The 18,964-nt window shown below is 53.2% G+C and overlaps 1 protein-coding gene across 2 annotated transcripts in view; it reads right to left on the minus strand.

Moving 5' to 3' along the window:
• The window catches only part of SGIP1 (SH3GL interacting endocytic adaptor 1), a 56,217-nt gene that overhangs the window by 21,930 nt on the left and 15,323 nt on the right, over positions 1-18,964 (minus strand). The window contains exons 3-14 of one of the 2 annotated variants that reach the window (XM_072932615.1): positions 17,967-17,991; positions 14,621-14,677; positions 14,155-14,209; positions 13,233-13,408; positions 11,674-11,685; positions 10,539-10,550; positions 10,149-10,173; positions 9,741-9,792; positions 8,655-8,740; positions 6,759-6,851; positions 5,589-5,663; positions 2,252-2,668 (exon numbers count right to left, since the gene is read on the minus strand). In XM_072932615.1, coding sequence (XP_072788716.1) covers positions 2,252-2,668; positions 5,589-5,663; positions 6,759-6,851; positions 8,655-8,740; positions 9,741-9,792; positions 10,149-10,173; positions 10,539-10,550; positions 11,674-11,685; positions 13,233-13,408; positions 14,155-14,209; positions 14,621-14,677; positions 17,967-17,991 — 1,085 coding nt within the window. Of the gene's footprint in view, positions 1-2,251; positions 2,669-5,588; positions 5,664-6,758; positions 6,852-8,654; positions 8,741-9,740; positions 9,793-10,148; positions 10,174-10,538; positions 10,725-11,673; positions 11,686-13,232; positions 13,409-14,154; positions 14,210-14,620; positions 14,678-17,966; positions 17,992-18,964 lie in introns of those variants that run through there. The other variant, XM_072932614.1, reaches the window with a different exon arrangement.

An 18,964-nucleotide genomic window follows, 5' to 3' on the forward strand; every position in this document is an offset into this window, starting at 1 on the left:
CCCAAGAAGGGAGCTGAGCTCAGGGCTCACACAGGCCCTGCCCTGCTGCAGAGGGGGATCTCTGTGCCAAATGGGAATTCCAACAGGTGATCCAGGAGCCTGCTCTGCTGCACACACAGGAATTCCCTCCAGGAGAAGCCCAGCAGGAACTGGAGCTTGGAGAGGGGCACCAGGACATGAAGGGCAGCAGGAGTGGGAGGGAACTCAGAGCTCAGTGCCAGGGTGGCTGAGCCAGTGCTTGTCACCAACATTTATGGAGCTCAGCAGCTCCATGCCTCAGACTGGTAAGATGGCAACTTAATAATTGCCCCACTTACAAGAGAATAATTTCCTGAGTTCTTTGGGTGATAGCTCAGATTAAGCAAAGATCAAAGCTGGATTTATAGAAACAAGAAGAGGTGAAGGAGAGCAGGCTCAGGCAAGAGAGGGCCTGGCTTAAAAGGAGTGAATTCCAGTCATTCCTTTGCACAACTCCAAAATTCAAGCCACTTTTATTTCAAAGCCTAATTTGGGAACCAAAGTTTGAATTTTTCCTTTCTTATCCCAAGAAAAGCCTGACAAAATAGGGAATATTGAGGGAAAATAACCTCGCAGGATGAAGTGTCACAGGATGGAGCCTTGTAGGGAGGGTTCTGTGGCCACCAGGTAGCCAAAGCCTGGCCAGACGGTGGCTTCCATCCAGGGAATGGCTATTTCCTACACCACAAACTGACAGCATGTGGAAAGCAGCATGGAATCAGAAATCTGCTTGAATTCTGGCCTTGGAGCAACGTGGGGTGGTGGAAGGGGGTTGGAACAAGACGAGCTTTGAGATCCCTTCCAACCCAGCCCTTCCACAGGTCCCCAGCCCTGCCTCAGTGCCACCCACGGGCCCCGAAGGCAGGAGGAGATCCTGGGGTGGTTCTGCTCCACAGCACCCCAAAACCAGCCTTGGAAAGGCAGGAGGGGTGGGACAGGTGCTGGATGTGTGCTGCACACCCTGCTGCAGCTTTTGGAGGATTTGCAGCATTTTTGTGTGGCTGTGTCCACACTTTCATTTCTCAGCTTGCTGCCCAGACTGAGGCAGGAGAAATTGCTGGGGCAGGGATGTGGATCTTCTGGGAGAAGACAAACAGGAGAAATTGCTGGGGCAGGGATGTGGATCTTCTGGGAGAAGACTGAGGCAGGAGAAATTGCTGGGGCAGGGATGTGGATCTTCTGGGAGAAGACAAACAGGAGAAATTGCTGGGGCAGGGATGTGGATCTTCTGGGAGAACACAGACAGGAGAAATTGCTGGGGCAGGGATGTGGATCTTCTTGGGACAGGCTTCTCCAGCCCTGCACCCCCTCGGGGGCAGCCCTGGCACGTCTCCATCCTGTGCTCAGCTGGAGAGAGGTGCAGGATGAATCCTGGTGTTTCCTGCTCCTGGAGAATCCTGGAGAAGTTCCAGCTCCAGCTGGACACCGCAGCCCCCACAGGGACCCCGTCCACCCCCCGAGCCAGCACAGAAAAGCCACCAGCACTGAAGCAAAGCCACAGCTGCAGCACCAGCCACGCTCAGGGACCCTCCTGCAGGTGACACATCCCCCGGGCAGTGACACAAATTCCAAGGAGGGTGGCAGGGGTCAGACACGGAGCTGGGGGGTTGCACACCCACCCCACCACCAGTGCAGGCTCCTCAAGGCTCTGATTCCCTCAAAAATCACCTTTGATGGATGTGGGATGGCAGCACGGGGCTGAGCTGTGCCCAGGCTGCAGCTCCTCAAGCACGGAGTGCCAGCAAACCGAGCCTCCCCCAGCTCGTTTGCCTTAATGAACATCCATAATTAAGCAGGTGAAGGCAGGCAGAACCTGCAGCTTCTCCCGGAGGAGAGGCTCGCTCTGGAACACATCTCCCCATCCACGCTCAGAGCCAGGAAGAGCCGAGCACCATTCCCACCTGGGAATTACTGGGATGTGAGCAAAAACAAATAAATACACCCCAACCCTGGATCTGAGGCTCGCTCAGAGGATTTACCTGAACCACTTCTATCCCCACAGACGACACCACGGCAGCAACAACAACAACACCAACAACACCAACAACAACCCCGTGCCCCGTTCGGGGTGAAAGCGCTGCGGGGAATTTCGGGATGATTCCCAGCTCCAGGGCAGCAGAGGGAAGGAAGGAAGGCAGGACAGGCTGGCAGCAGGACACTGGCTGGTGCCACACAGCCAGGCAGGAGGGTCACCAGGGGCACAGGGCAGCACAGCCGAGCTCACAGCACGTACCGCTGGCGCTTCCCGAGCCGGCGGCCGGTCCGGGGGACGAGACCACCGCGCGGTAGGTGGGCGGCGGAGGGGGCGGCGGGGTGGCTCTTTGACCCAGCCCCAAATCTTTGGGAGAGGCGGCCACGGGCTCGGCGGGATCATCCTTAAGGTGAGGATGCTCAGGAAGCTTCTTGGGAGCGTCTTGGAGCTGCAGCGGCGAGGGCGGCGGGTGGGGATGCTCGGCCGGGGACGGCGCTTCGTCCCGGGGTGACAATTCCGGAGCTGCGTTTTCCGGGGATTGCTCGGAAAAATTGACCCATTTGTCTTCCGCCGTGGCAGCAGCAGATTTAGGGGACGGCACGGGGCCAAAAATGCTGTCCAAGTCATTGATGGACGGGGGTTTGTCCCGTTTGGGCTCTGCTGCTGCCTGGTCCCCTCCTGTGGTCAGAGGAGGTTTATTTTACACCAGGCATTAAGTGAGGGTTGTGCTACTCTCTACGGGCTCTACTTCTACGGGAGAGGCGCTAAAATCATCTCTATTTCTATAATTCATGGGCAAGAACGTTTCCAGCACAGCCAGGTGGGACATGGAATGAATCCTGCAGGATCCAAAGGCTGGAGGAAGGAGCATGCACCAGGAGCCAGCACTCACAGCCAAGAAATCCCAAATTCCCCCTGAATTTACAGCCTTTTTTGTCCTCTAAACCACATCACGTCCTCAGCAGCAGCTCTGATTTATCAGCAGGTATCAAAGGTGTGCACTCAGCGCTCTGGCATGCCCCACTCTCTCTATATATATATTTATAAACACTCAGGTATAAATATATATATTTTGACATGCTGGTTGGACACTGCTGGAGCTGGGGCATGCAGCACAGGATGCACACAGGAGTGTATTCCAGGCACAGGGAATGCAGCCCAGCCACAAGCACAAACAGGTCGGGGTTTTGGGGCACAGATGGGGATTTTGGGGCACAGATGGGGATTTCAGGGCACAGATGGGGATTTTGGGGCTCTGCTCACTGAGCCACCACACACCAACATTCCCACCTGACTCCAGAAGCACCACAGATCCACAAACCAAGCATTTCACATCCAGGGAAGGGAGAGCCTAACACTAAATGCCCTCTGGGATCCTCGTGGCAGCATCACCCCATCCCTACTCCTCTATTTTGGGGCTCCATCCCAAAATACATTTAGGGTGGAGGGGATAAAACAAGAATTTGCTGAACCAGACAAAACCAGAGCTCAGCCACTTGCTTTACACACACACAAGGCACAGTCCAGCAGATGATGGGGCATTTGCTGCTGGGGATGGATGGATGGATGGACATGGACACGCTGCCAGCCCGGCTGCTCCCGCCAGCAGGAAAATGGGGATCTGGGAGCACAGATGAGGGGGTGATGCACAGAGCAGGGGGCTCCTCATGGCACAGGGGTTTCACCCCGAGGGGCTCTGTCTTCCCTGCTCAGATCCTGCTTTTCCACCAGCCAGCACCATGAATTATATGCTTGGAAGCACCTGATGTCCTGTGGCTGCATTCAGCACATTTCCATCCCTGCCCTCGGGGTGTCCCTCATTCCCAGCACCATTTTTCCTGCCCTGGGCTGCAGGATCAGGGGGGTTTTCCCACCTCTCAGCAGGGATTTGGGGCAGCAGCCCCTGCACACCTCTGCTTTCCTCAGCACAGGCCGTGCAGGGCTGCTCCAGGCAGGAGCAGGGCTCTGGAATTTGGGATTTATCCCAGCTTTCAGCACAGCAGGGCTCTGGAATTTGGGATTTATCCCAGCTTTCAGCACAGCAGGGTCTGGAATTTGGGATTTATCCCAGCTTTCAGCACAGCAGGGCTCTGGAATTGGGGATCTATCCCAGCTTTCAGCAGGGCAGGGCTCTGGAATTGGGGATCTAGCCCAGCTTTCATCACAGCAGGGCTCTGGAATTGGGGATCTATCCCAGCTTTCAGCACAGCAGGGCTCTGGAATTGGGGATTTATCCCAGCTTTCAGCACAGCAGGGCTCTGGAATTGGGGATTTATCCCAGCTTTGAGCACAGCAGGGCTCTGGAATTGGGGATCTATCCCAGCTTTCAGCAGAGCAGGGCTCTGGAATTGGGGATTTATCCCAGCTTTCAGCACAGCAGGGCTCTGGAATTGGGGATCTAACCCAGCTTTCAGCACAGCAGGGCTCTGGAATTGGGGATCCATCCCAGCTTTCAGCAGAGCAGGGCTTTGGAATTGGGGATCCATCCCAGCTTTCAGCACAGCAGGGCTCTGGAATTGGGGATCTATCCCAGCTTTCAGCAGAGCTAATCCTGCCCTGCATTCCCAGAGTGACTGATCCAAAGGCAGGGTGTTGTAAAAAACATTAATTTCACTGGGGTGAGACCGACTTGGGAGGCAAAACCATCTTTGTGCTGCTTCTACTGCAGCATCCACTGAGACACCACCGAGCTGGGGCTGCCCCTGCTTCCCTGGCAGTGCCCAGGCCCAGGCTGGACGGGGCTTGGAGCAGCCTGGCACAGCGGGAGGTGGGAACTGGATAGGGCAGAAACTCCTCCCAGCCCAGCCCAGTCCGGAATTCTCTGGATTCCAAGGGAAGAGGATGGACAGGGACCAAATCCATGCCCAAAATGCAGCCATGGGGACGTGCCTCCCTGGAGCTGGGGATGGGACCTGTCCCCTTCCCAGTGCCATCCCAGGACTGGGAATGGCCCTGTCCCATTCCCAGTGCCGGGGATGGGACCTGTCCCTTTCCCAGGACTGGGACTGGCCCTGTCCCCTTCCCAGTGCCATCCCAGGACTGGGACTGGCCCTGTTCCATTCCCAGTGCCGGGGATGGGACCTGTCCCTTTCCCAGGACTGGGACTGGCCCTGTCCCCTTCCCAGTGCCATCCCAGGGCTGGGGATGGCCATATCCCACCTCAGAGCTGGGGATGGCCCTGTCCCCTTCCCAGTGCCATCCCAGGGCTGAGGATGGGATCTGTCCCTTTCCCAGGGCTGGGACTGGCCCTGTCCCCTTCCCAGTGCCACCCCAGGGCTGGGACTGGACCTGTCCCATTCCCAGTGCCATCCCAGGGCTGGGGATGGCCATATCCCACCTCAGAGCTGGGACTGGCCCTGTCCCCTTCCCAGTGCCACCCCAGGACTGGGGATGGCCCTGTCCCTTTCCCAGGACTGGGACTGGCCCTGTCCCCTTCCCAGGACTGGGACTGATCCTGTCCCCTTCCCAGTGCCACCCCAGGACTGGGGATGGCCCTGTCCCTTTCCCAGGACTGGGGATGGCCCTGTCCCCTTCCCAGTGCCACCCCAGTGCCGGGGCTGTCCCTGTCCCACCCCGGTGTCCCTCCCGGTGCCGTTACCGATGGCCGGGGGCAGGGGGGAGCCGGTGCGCGGCGGCGTGGCCGGGATGTTCTTCGGGGGGAGCGGCGGAGGGGCTGGAACAGAGCACAGGGAGGGGAAAATTCAGCTGCAGAGCGGCAGGAGCGCGGCACATCCCGGGATCACCGCTGGGAGAAGGACATGAGGCAGGGATGAGCTCCACACCCCGGCCTTGGGCACTGCAGGGATCCAGGAGCAGCCCTGGGAATCCATCCCATCCCTCCCCACCCTCATGAGGGGGAGGAATTCTTCCCGATATCCCGGGAATTCTTCCCAACAATCCCAGGAATTCTTCCCAATAATCCCAGGATTTCTTCCCAATAATCCCAGGATTTCTTCCCAATAATCCCAGGATTTCTTCCCAATAATCCCAGGATTTCTTCCCAATAATCCCAGGATTTCTTCCCGATAATCCCAGGATTTCTTCCCAATAATCCCAGGAATTCTTCCCAATAATCCCAGGATTTCTTCCCAATAATCCCAGGATTTCTTCCCAATAATCCCAGGATTTCTTCCCAATAATCCCAGGAATTCTTCCCAATAATCCCAGGAATTCTTCCCAATAATCCCAGGAATTCTTCCCAGTACCCCATCCATCCCTGCCCTCTGGCAGTTTCTGTTGGGTTTGATGGAATTTCCCCCCTTTTTGTACATCCCAGCCTTCCCTCCTGTTCCAACCCCCTAAATTCGCATTTTAATTAAACCTGGATCCTCCGAGGCTGCCGCCACCTTTCTCCCGTGCCCATCCCGTGTGGATGCGGGATAGGGAATGCTGGGGTTAATTAACAGCGGCTAATTAGCCAGCTGTGCTCAACAGGGGCATTTCTGCAGAGGAAATGGCTCCGCAGCTGCAATCAAAATCTGGGATTGGGGCTGTGCTGCTCCCCCTGATGTTATCCCAGAAAAACCGGTGCTTCCAGCTTTTCCAGCCAAGTAACCACGGCATGAACATGCAGGGTCAGGATCCATCCCATCCCTCCATTCCTCATCAATCCCACTCCCTCCTCCACCCCACAGTCACCCAAGCCAAACAAAGGGGAAAAAAAACCCCTTTAATTTAAAATACTGTGAAGCTGCACAGCCTGGATGAGGACAGCTCAAACCTTTGACCTGATTTCTGGAGATATTAATTTATTTCCATGGTCACTTACTTCCAGTTGGAAAAGGTCTTGGAAGTTTTGGGGACTCTGCGTTTGTGTTGATGGGTTGGACTGACCCCCATATCTCAGGCTGGTCCAGAGCAGCTGAAAAATCAAAAATAAACATTTGAAAGCAATGAAAAACCCAAATGTTTTCTTCCCATCACCCAAACACACGCATGAGGCACTGAGGCTCTGGGAAAAGAGGGCCCAGACAGTGACAGAGACCTCATTAATTAAAGACAGGGGGTTCTGTAATGGTGGATAATTAAAATCCTGTCTGATTCTGAAGCAGGACGTGCAATTAGTTTGACACTTATGCTGCTTGACAAACAAAACAATGCCAGGGATGGATTTGGAGGCTTACTATGGGAAGGAAAGCATTGTGTTGATGGCCAAAGTGGTCTGGAATTTTAGAATATGCAAACAAAAAAACCCATCAGGTAGTAAAATGAAAAGATTATTGTATTCCCAGGGAATAAAGGAGGGAAAATATATATATTTTTGTATATAATTTAGATTTCTTGGAGTTTTTGTGCAGAGAACTGCTTGCAAACATTGCTTTGATTAAAAGAATTAACTGGAGGCGTTAATGACAGGACATAACGAGGCTGTGAGGGCAGTGACCCTCCAGGAGGAGGAGGAGGAGGAGAAGATCTCTGGGAAGAACCCGCTGCAGGGCATGGATGGGGTTGGTTTTGGGGAAAACAAGTCTTGCAGGGTTCCTGTGCTTTGGGAAAGCTGGGAAAGTCAGCTTTGGAAGGAAGCAAAGTGTCTCTGTGTTAAAGGAAGGAAAAAATGACATTTTTGAGATGGCATTTCCTAGGCATGGAAGGCTGCAGGGTTTGTCCAGAATCCTGGCTGGAGTTAAACCCCTCTGCTCCAGGGCGAAGGTTGGGCTGGAAAATCCTGAGTTTTTATATTGTTGAGCTGTTCCCTGTCAGGATCTCTCCCAGACTTCATAATTAACTAATTGACTTAAGCTCTTGCTCTGTTTCCACCCAGCCCGAATTAACCCCCAAGGTGGCCCTGCCTGGGCTGGTTCCTCCTCCAGCAGGAGGGCTGGGAGCTGGGAATCAGGGAATTGTCCCGCTTGGAAAAGCCCTCGGAGCCCAGGGAACTGCCAGCTCCACCCTGACCTTGTCCCCAAGTGCCACATCCACACCAGTGTGAAACCCCTCCAGGAACGGGGACTCCACCCCTGCCAGGCTGGAGAACCTTCCCGTGGCCCCAAACTCCCTCATCCAGACCCCAAACTCACCCAGACCCCAAACTCAATCACCAGGTCCCCAAATGTGGGGATAGGGTGGGGGTACCCTGTCCCCAAACTCACCACAGCCCCAAACTCGTCCAGCTCAGCTTCAAACTCACCAGGTCCCCAAACTCCCTCACCCTAGCCCCAAAGTCACTTGCCATACCCCAGAAGCTCTTGGCCTGGCCCCAAATGTCCTTGTTCCAGCCCCAAAGTCACTTGCCCTGACCCCAAAACCCTTCAGCCTGGCCCCAAAGTCACTTGCCCTGACCCCAAAACCCCTCACCCCGGGCCCAGAGTCACTTGCCATGCCCTAAAAGCCCTTGCCCTGGCCCCAAAAGCCTTCACTATGCCCCAGATGCCCTTGCCCAAGCCCCAAAACCTCTCGGCCATGCCCAAAAGTCACTTGCCATGCCCCAAACACCGTTGCCCTGGCCCCAAAGCCCCTCGGCCATGCCCCAAAACCCCTCACTCCGGCCCCAAAATCACTTGCCCCAGCCCCAAAACCCCTCAGCCATACCCCAAAACCCCTCACCCTGGCCCCAAACTCACTTGCCATGGCCCAAAGTCACTTGCCCCAGCCCCAAAACCCCCTGGCCATGCCCCAAAAGCCCTCGGCCATGCCCCAAAAGCCCTTGGCCATGCCCCAAACTCACCATCCAGCTTGTGCTCCTCGAAGGCCGACTCCAGCGGGGGCCCGAAGAGCGGGGCCAGCGCCGCGGGATCCTCCCCGGGTTTCCTGCTGTGGGGCGAGAGGGGCGGCCATGAGGGGCAGGTTTGTGTTCCCACCCCGGCTTCGAGGCAAGCACAAAATGTTTTTGAGGATTTTTTCCCCCCAGACCAACGAGGAGCTGGCCAAACACGGGGTTCTCCAGGTGGGAAAAGGGGAAAGGAGAGCGGCAGCACCACAAGCTGGTGGTGCCACAGCAGCTGCTGGGACACTGAGTTGCTTTAGGGTTTGTCAAAACTTCATGGAAAAGGATTTTAATAAAATAAATACTTGACATCTGGGCCATGCTCTGCTGCAACACACCTTGAGATGACACCTGGAACTGCACAGGGCACATTCCCAGTGAGATTTGGCTTTATTCCATAAAAACTTGCATGTTTGCTGTCCTAAATCAATACATCCCCCCAGGCTCGGCCAGCTCCCTACGGATCAGGCTCAAGGTGGCTTCCAGCAGGGAATGTCCTTGGAGTTTTTGGTGGATGGACACTGAGCATCCCAACCAGCACCAGCCCTGCCAAAATCCTGGAATGGTTTTGGCTGGAAAGAGTTTAAACCTCACCCAGTGCCACCCCTGCCATGGCAGGGACACCTCCCACTGTCCAGGCTGCTCCAAACCCAGTGTCCAACCTGGCTTTGGGCATTCCAGGGATCCAGGGGTGCCACAGCTGCTCTGGGAATTCCATCCCAGCTCTTCCCAGGGAACAATTCCTTCCCAAATCCCATCTAACCCCTCCAGCTTCCCACCAAGCCCAGTGCAAGTGGGGATGTCCCAAAGGGATGGGGTGAGGAGCTTGAGCCTGGGACAAGCCCAGCCAGAATTAACTGGAGGCGTTAATGACAGGACATAACGAGTCTTCGAGGGCAGTGACCCTCCAGGAGGAGGAGGAGGAGAAGATCTCTAGGAAGAACCCGCTGCAGGGCATGGATGGGGTTGGTTTTGGGAAAACAAGTCTTGCAGGGTTCCTGTGCTTTGGGAAAGCTGGGAAAATCAGCTTTGGAAGGAAGCACTGACCTGGCGGGGTCTGGTGTGGGCGTGGAGCGTCGGGGCCGTGTGATCTCCTCACCTGGGACAGGACACACAAGGATCAGAGTCACCCCCACCCCACAGCGTCCCCCCGGCCCCCAGACCCTGTGCTGGCAGCAGGGGGGTCACACCTGGTGTGTGTCCCACCCACCCTGCTGTCACAGATCCCAGCAGGAAAATTCTGCTTTTAATTCTGATTTATTTCTGTACAGAGCTCAGGCAGGGAGCTGCACTGCTACACGTGTCCCAAGGGTGCCACCCACACCTTCTCCAGGGAAAGCTTTTGGGAGCCACCAGCTCTGCCAGGAGCACTTTAAACCAAATTTAACTCACTCCCCAAACCCCCTCCAGCAGGTGCAATGGGTGCTGTTTGTACAGACTCCGGGAGATACTCACTGGATAAATTCCTTTTCATCGTCCCCTGGAAGGAGAAGCACAGGAATAAGTGGGATGCTCAGGGACAGGGGTGCGTGGCATTGTCACCCCAGGAGCAAAGCCCAGCAGAGGTGGCAGGAGCTGCCTGAGGGGACATTTCCTGCAGGTGCCTGAGCTCCGGGGAGCAGAAAACCCGACAGAAAATCCCTGAGGTGCACGGAGCTCTGCTGTCCCCAGTGCCACATCCTAGGGATGTAAATCCCTCTGGGAACGGGGACCCTCCCCTGCCACGGGCAGCGAGGTCCCACCGTCACTGGGGTGGCACAGGGGGTGTGTGACACCACTGGCAGCTGTCCCCACCCCAGAGCCCAGCACCCCTCCATGTCCCCATCCCCACCCCAGGGCTCTTACCGGGCTGCGCCGCTGCGGTCAGCGAGAGGGGGAGAGAAGAGACACCTGGTCAGAGAGTGACACATCAGCACCCCAGGGTCCCCACTGTCACCACACCTCGTGGGTCACCCTGGGAGAGCCCCCCAGGGGAACCCAAATCCTGGGAAATGGGGGGATTTCCCCACTGGAAGCTGAGTTCTCTTGGAGAAACCCCAATGGCACCAGGGATGTGTATATTAATATTTTCCTGCCTCCTCCTCACTTTGGATGTGCCATAGTCCAAGTAAAACTGAGCCCTTACATGTGGGAGTCCAGGAATTCCCTCTGGCTGCCCTGGGACCCTGGCAGGGGTCAGGAACCCCCTGGACAGAGCCCCCAGAGACACTGGCTGTGATCTCTGGCCATGGAAAAGAGTTTTCAATCTTACAGGATGAATTACCAGCTCTGAGGGTTTGATATAAGTAATAATTGAGTGTGGCACGGGTGCAAAAGTAAAATTTTAGGATTCTAGATGAGGGGTCCAAAGGGGACAAGATGGAGGAAATTGGGTGTGCCTTGTCCTTTTTCTCCTTCTTCATGCCCTCCATGTTTCACTGTGGTGTTGGCATTTTTCTGTTGGTTCAGGCTGGGGACACACTGTCCAACGTAGGTGACAGATATTGGCACGTTATTGTAAATCCAGCACAGGTAGTTTGTGGTATTTAATGTTTGTACCATCCCACTGAGGGCAGAGCCCCACACGCTGCCCTGCAGGACAGAGCTGCGGCAGGGCAGCAGAACATGTTAGAGATAAACAGAATAAACAACCTTGAAACCAGCACAGACCAATTATGGCTTCTGCTTTGGAAATGGGGCTGAAAGACAGAGACTTTCTACAACCTGGGAATCATCAATACCTCAGATTCCAACACTTACACACCTTGTTCAAATTTTTGGACCCGAACTACATCCCCAAAGCACGCTCAGGGCCAAGGCCAGCTCTAATTTTACACATTCTATTTTAAAATGTTCTAAGTCAGCGATAAAGGAAATTAAACTTCTTTGTAGAAGGGCAGGATTTGTTATTTGCTTTTGGCATTTTAGTTCTAGAGACAGGACAAGAGCACACACAAAGCTGGCTTAAAATATTCCAGGAGAGAAAAATTACATTTCTTACCGGACTTTTCCTCTAAAAGAAGGCAGAGAGAGAGAAAAAAAAGAAGGAATGAGAAGGTGAGGGATTTTTTTATAAAGAAGAAGCAAAGATTTGTGTCTGGTTAAAGACAAAGCAGAGGGACAGGAGTGCTGCAGCTTCACCCCTCACGTGGGAGATGGGAAGGAGAGGGAGTGTTTAGGAATTTGTGTCTGAGCCATTTTACATGAAAAATTCCATTGTTTTATCAGGACAGGTTCTGGTGGCCCTTCCCAGTTAAGGGACAGGGGGCGGGGAAAAATGGGCGGGGAAAAATGGGCGGGAAAAAAAATGGGCGGGAAAAAAATGGGCGGGAAAAAAAATGGGCGGGGAAAAAATGGGCGGGAAAAAAAATGGGCGGGAAAAAAAATGGGCGGGAAAAAAAAGGGCGGGAAAAAAAAGGGCGGGAAAAAAAAGGGCGGGAAAAAATGGGCGGGAAAAAATGGGCGGGAAAAAATGGGCGGGAAAAAATGGGCGGGAAAAAATGGGCGGGAAAAAATGGGCGGGAAAAATGGGCGGGAAAAATGGGCGGGAAAAAATGGGCGGGAAAAAATGGGCGGGAAAAAATGGGCGGGAAAAAATGGGCGGGAAAAAATGGGCGGGAAAAAATGGGCGGGAAAAAATGGGCGGGAAAAAATGGGCGGGAAAAAAAGGGCGGGAAAAAATGGGCGGGAAAAAAAAGGGCGGGAAAAAAAGGGCGGGAAAAAGGGGCGGGAAAAAAGGGGCGGGAAAAAGGGGCGGAAAAAAATGGGCGGGAAAAAATGGGCGGGAAAAAATGGGCGGGAAAAAATGGGCGGGAAAAATGGGCGGGAAAAAAATGGGCGGGAAAAAAATGGGCGGGAAAAAAATGGGCGGGAAAAAATGGGCGGGAAAAAATGGGCGGGAAAAAATGGGCGGGAAAAAATGGGCGGGAAAAAATGGGCGGGAAAAAATGGGCGGGAAAAAATGGGCGGGAAAAAATGGGCGGGAAAAAATGGGCGGGAAAAAATGGGCGGGAAAAAATGGGCGGGAAAAAATGGGCGGGAAAAAATGGGCGGGAAAAAATGGGCGGGAAAAAATGGGCGGGAAAAAATGGGCGGGAAAAAATGGGCGGGAAAAAATGGGCGGGAAAAAATGGGCGGGAAAAAATGGGCGGGAAAAAATGGGCGGGAAAAAATGGGCGGGAAAAATGGGCGGGAAAAATGGGCGGAAAAAATGGGCGGGAAAAAATGGGCGGGAAAAATGGGCGGGAAAAAATGGGCGGGAAAAAATGGGCGGGGAAAAATGGGCGGGGAAAAATGGGCGGGGAAAAAATGGGCGGGAAAAAATGGGCGGGAAAAAATGGGCGGGAAAAATGGGCGGGAAAAAATGGGCGGGAAAAAATGGGCGGGAAAAAATGGGCGGGAAAAAATGGGCGGGAAAAAATGGGCGGGAAAAAATGGGCGGGAAAAAATGGGCGGGAAAAAATGGGCGGGAAAAAATGGGCGGGAAAAAATGGGCGGGAAAAAATGGGCGGGAAAAAATGGGCGGGAAAAAATGGGCGGGAAAAAATGGGCGGGACTCACCACGGGGGATGGAGAAAGTGCAATGTTGCCTATGGAGGCCTTGAGCTCGTCCACGGTGGCGGCGCTGCGCAGGACGTCCTTGGCCTGCAGGGGTTTGATCTTGATGTTGAATTTCTTGTGCGCCTCCTCCTCCTCCTCCGACTCGCTGGAGGAGTAGAAGTGCTTTCCTTTGGTAGGTACAGCACAGTTAAGGAATTTCTCTGCCTCGGTGCTCCCCAGGCTCGACGGAGAGGGGGAGTCTGGCGGTCCCCAAGCACTGACCCCAAAACTGGGCTGTCACTGCTGCATCCCTGCTCTCAGGGATACATCCAGCCCAAGGGTTGTACCTGAGTCTGGATTTCATGGAATTGCTCAGGTTGGAAACGCCCTAGGAGACAATCGGGTCCAGCCATCCCCCAGTGCTGCCCTGTGTCCCCAAGTGCCACATCCACACGGATTTTAAATCCCTCCAGAGTTAAACTGCACAGCCCCACAACTGCCCTAGGCAGCTGTTCCTTTTCCATGAAGAGATTTTCCCAATATCCAACCTAAACCTCCCCTGGAATTTGAGGCCATTCCCCCTCCTCCTGTCCTGGCTCCACCCTCCTTGTCACGAACCAGAAGCTCCTTCCTGATCCTCCTTTTTTCCGGGATAATCATGGACATTTTGGTCTCCTTGGAGCATCCCATGGGATGTTCCCCCACTCCCCATTTCACAGCAGTGAATCAAAAACAATTCAAATGCCCCAGGTAATTCCCTCAGGAATTCAGCCTTAACTGTGGAGAGCCAGCTCCAAATTAAAACCAGGAGGTGGAAATAAATAATTCTAATTAATAGTAAAGAATAACAACAATGGCATGCAAAGAGCCAGTGGCCTGCCTGTGAACCCCAGCTCCTGCTGCAGGCTGGAACCCAAGAGGCAAAGCCAAAACCAAAGGATATATCCTGGTTCCTCGGGTCGGATGCTGTATCCCTCCTCATCCAGCTCAGGTGAGTTCTGGATAATGAACAAAAAAAAAAAAAAAAACCAGGAAAATGAGGACCATTAATTCCTGAGAAGCTGGAACAGCTCTTTCCTCCTGTGGGAAAGGATGTCCTGCACAGCCCAGCCCCCTGGGGCCACACAGAGCAAAGGGCACCTCAAATCCCAGGATTCATTGTGCAGAAGGAAAAGCTTTAATCCTTGTTTGTAATTCAAAGTTTTCTCTGGCTAAACTGCAACATCCCGTGGGCCAGGACAGAGCTCTCCAGGGCTACCTCATTCCTGGGAATTCTGGCTGGCCTGAAGGTATGGAACTGCGGTCTGGATTGAGCTGATTTAATCCAAAAAGCCCAAAATGAGTGTGGGAAGTGCCAGGGATTCCCATGGGATGCAGCTGGAGGCAGGGCAGCTCCAGGGGACACTTACGTATCTGTCCCAGTCGATCTCTGCATAAAATCCATTTGGGGCTCCATTGGTTTTCTTCTGGAAAGGAAAATTCCCATGGTTTAAATGGAGGAAGCAGGAGCACAGCACACCCCAGAGATGCTGCTGCTGTTATTCCACACCCACACCAGAAATCCAACAGCATTCCCCATCTCTGGAACTCTCCCATCCCAGAGAGATGAAAGGAGGGAATTTTTTGAATATTCCTTAGGTGGGCATCTAAACATTCCTTAGGGAAAAGTGATGAAAGGGCCGTTTCTCCCCGTGCTGGGATCTTCCAGCCCTGGGGGAGCTCCCAATGCCAGTCAAGCAGGGAAACTTCTCAGGAAATATTTCCTTGGAGATAAAACCCCTTCCCCAAGAAAGGGAAATCCCAAGAAGGCTTCAGATCCCGTTATCCCGCGTGCCAGGCGTTGTGAATTCAGGATGGATCAGTGGGATGAGTCCATGCCATGAAACACCAACACACACAGGAACTGCTGCTTGGGATCGAGGGAATTCCCAAATTCCGATTTGGAAGAGGCTCTGGGCATCCACCACCTCTGGAACCCTTTCCTGGTTGACTCTGGGCACCCAAACCCATCCAAACTCCCATGGCCACCACGATTTTGGCACCTAAATGGGATCATCCTATGGGACAGCTCCCTTGAGCTTCCAGAGGGACCATTCCCATCCCAGCTCCCTGCCAAGGGTCTGGCAGGAGGCACTCCCTGACACAGGGCTGGATGCAGCCCCTCACCTCAGCATGGAGCAGCTTCCTTGGAAGCTCAGCTGGGGGAAAACCCACCCTGGATTCTGTTCTGAGGGAAAACCCACTCTGGATTCTGTGGGAAAACCCTCCCTGGATTCTGTTCTGTGGGGAAAACCCACCCTGGATTCTGTTCTGGGGGAAAACCCACTCTGGATTCTGTGTCAAAACCCACTCTGGATTCTGTTCTGTGGAGAAACCCACTGTGGATTCTGGGGGAAAACCCACTCTGGATTCTGTTCTGTGGGGAAACCCACCCTGGATTCTGTTCTGTGGGGAAAACCCACTCTGGATTCTGTTCTGTGGGGAAACCCACCCTGGATTCTGTTCTGTGGGGAAAACCCACCCTGGGTTCTGTTCTGGGGGAAAACCCACCCTGGATTCTGTTCTGTGGGGAAAACCCACTCTGGATTCTGTGAGAAAACCTAACCTGGATTCTGTTCTGTGGGAACACCTCCCCTGGATTCTGTTCTGCGGGAAAACCCACCCTGGATTCTGTGAGAAAACCTCCTCTGGATTCTGTGGGAAAACCTCCTCGGGATTCTGTTCTGTGGGAAAACCTCCTCTGGATTCTGTTCTGTGGGGGAAAACCCACTCTGGATTCTGTTCTGTGGGGAAAACCCACTCTGGATTCTGTTCTGTGGGGGAAACCCACTCTGGCTTCTGTTCTGTGGGGGAAACCCACTCTGGATTCTGTTCTGTGGGGGAAACCCACTCTGGATTCTGTTCTGTGGGGGAAACCCACTCTGGATTCTGTTCTGGGGGAAAACCCACCCTGGATTCTGTGTCAAAACCCACCCTGGTTTCTGTTCTGGGGGAATTCTAGGTGCTGTTCCAGGGAATTCCTGCTTTTCCCCTATCCACTTTTATTTAACCCCATTTCCACCGACTTGGCTGACCCTAAAGGGTTTTTCCTACACTCTGCATTCCAAACCAAGGATGGCTCCCTGTTTTCCCAGCCCTGTGGGAGCCGAGCTCAGTTTTCCTTACCCCGTTTTTATTTCCTCCTTCCTGCGTGCCCTCGGCTTTGCTATTGGAAGTTGGATCATTGGGATGAGGGCTGGGCTGCTGCAAGGGTGGGGGTGGCAGAAAAAGGGTTAAAATATCTGCTCCCTGGGCTTTTTTTTTTTTTGGGTTTCTTTTCAAATGCACAAAACGAAGTTTTAGGAACTAGGGAACACAGATTTGTCAGGAAAGGAAGGCTCAGCTGTGGCTCCACCAGGATTGAAGGTGGATTTTCCTGTGGGCTCTATTCAGCAGTCAGGCTTTGCCTCCTGGCCACTCCAGTGGCTGCAAAAATTATGTGGAAAAGGGTCTGGAGGATGAAAAATTATATTAAATATCTCCATCAACAATCCGTCTGCCTCAAACACCTCCAGGAGCTTGGTTTTATTCCCTGAAAATTGCATTTCTGCATCCTTGGAGAGGACATCTGATGTCCCTCTGCCCACACCTGGAGAGGAAAAGCTGCCCGTGGGATTCCTGCTGGAAGAGGGAACAACCTGGGGGTGTTCCCTGGATATTCACAGAATTAAAGCTGGGAAAAGCCTCCAGGATCACCCAGCCCAAGCTGTGCCCCATCCCCACCTTGTCACCAAGTGCCACATCCAGGTGTGGACACCTCCAGGGACAAGGAATCCAAACCTCCCTGAACACCCTTTCTGTGGAGAAATCCCTCCTGATGCCCAACCTAAACCTGCTATTTGTTAATTTATCCAGCCTAAACCTGCTATTTATTAATTTATCCAGCTTAAACCGGCTATTTATTAATTTATCCAGCATAAACCTGCTATTTGTTAATTTATCTCTGCTGAATAGAGCCCTGCTGAAGGCATTACATTTACTTTCATCTCTATTTCCTAACAAGCAGCTTAAAAACAGAGAGAGTGCCCAAAGCTGAGGATTTTGGGTCAGACTGGGGGGAAACTAAAGTGATTTCTTGCAAGGAACAGTTTGGTCCCCTAGATTTTTATCTTTTAAAAGATGCCCCAGCACTGCTCTCCCTGCTGAGCCTCACAAGGGACTCATCTTTGTTTTGAGGTGAAATTCTAAAATCTGGATTTGCTGAAGAAATAAAGCCCAGTCTGAACCCAGAATATTTTTGATATCAAACACTAAAAGAGACAGGGCCCATCTCCTACCCAGCTCTAGCAGGGACATTTCAGTCTAACACCAGGAATAAAAGCAGCAGTAATTCAAAGAAAAAAAAAATACAAAAAACCCCAACAAACCACAAACATCTCCTTGTTTTCAGGTTAATATAGAAAATAAAAATAGATGTTGGAAACAGCTGCTCTGGCAATGAACTCCTCAGGCAGCAAATCTGGCCCAAGCCAATTAGCAGGGGTGGAAATGAGGATGAGGAGCTGGGCTTTAGCAGGACACCTGCTCCCTCTGCCCCTGGCACATCTCAGGTCTCCTTCTGTTGGGATTTTTACAGGAAATAAAAAGGTTCTGTTGGTATTTTACAGGAAACCTGGAATTTGCCTTTTTTTTTACATTTATTTTCTATATTAAACAGAAAACTGCCCACAAATGCTGATGGTGGTGGAAGGGGAGGTGACACTGGGCAATACTCACGATGCCATCCCTGTCCGGTGACCCTCTGGAAAGAACAGAAAAAGGAGCTGTGTTAGTGCCCAGACCACCCCCAATTAACTCGTGGAAATTGTGTTTTAAATGAATTAATGGCAGCAAAAACTGGAATTATCAGCACATCTGAGTTACCTGCTCCTCATGGTACCCATGTAAGGTCACAGAATTTTTTCCCTGGTGTTATCAGCTGATAAATTTTAGGGATGTGCAGCATCCCACAGCCACATCCCTGCCCTGTGCTGTCCTTTACAGGGGACAGAAATCCCACCTGGAGGAATTTCCAGGCCTTTATTCTGCCAGGAGGACAGACACCTGGCTGCTGAGGGGATTGAGGCTCCCCAGGGACCCTAATCCCCAGCTGCTGATGGGATTTGGGATCCGGGCTGGGTCATGGGACGGCGGGATTTAGGGAATTCAAATATCCATGGAATTCCCTGCGCTGCCAGCTCACACCTGGCTCGGGCATCACCAAAACCCTGCTGGCAGCTCCTTGTTTCACAGGGAATAATGCCAGCCCTAAAAGCTTTCCAATCGATCCATGCCGTGTCCCATCTCTCCTGTTTAGGCTCCATCCTCTCCCACTTCCATCCCTTTCCTTCTCTCCGCTCCCGGTTCCATCCCCTTCTTTCCCTCCTCTACTGCTTCCATCCCCTTCCCTCTCTCCTCTCCCAGTTCCGTCCCTTCTCTCCTCTCCCGGTTCCATCCCCTTCCTTCTCTCTCCTCTCCCGGTTCTATCCCCTTCTTCTCTCTCTCCTCTCCCGGTTCCATCCCTCCCTTTCCTTCTCTCCTCTCCCACTTCCATCCCCTTCTTCCCTCTCTCCTCTCCCGGTTCCATCCCCTTCTTCCCTCTCTCCTCTCTCACTTCCATCCCCTTCTTCCCTCTCTCCTCTCCCACTTCCATCCCCTTCTTCCCTCACTCCTCTCCTCGTTCCATCCCCTTCCTTCTCTCTCCTCTCCCGGTTCCATCCCTTCCCTCTCTCCTC

This window comes from Taeniopygia guttata, chromosome 8, assembly GCF_048771995.1.
Source record: "Taeniopygia guttata chromosome 8, bTaeGut7.mat, whole genome shotgun sequence".
Lineage (NCBI taxonomy): Eukaryota > Metazoa > Chordata > Aves > Passeriformes > Estrildidae > Taeniopygia > Taeniopygia guttata.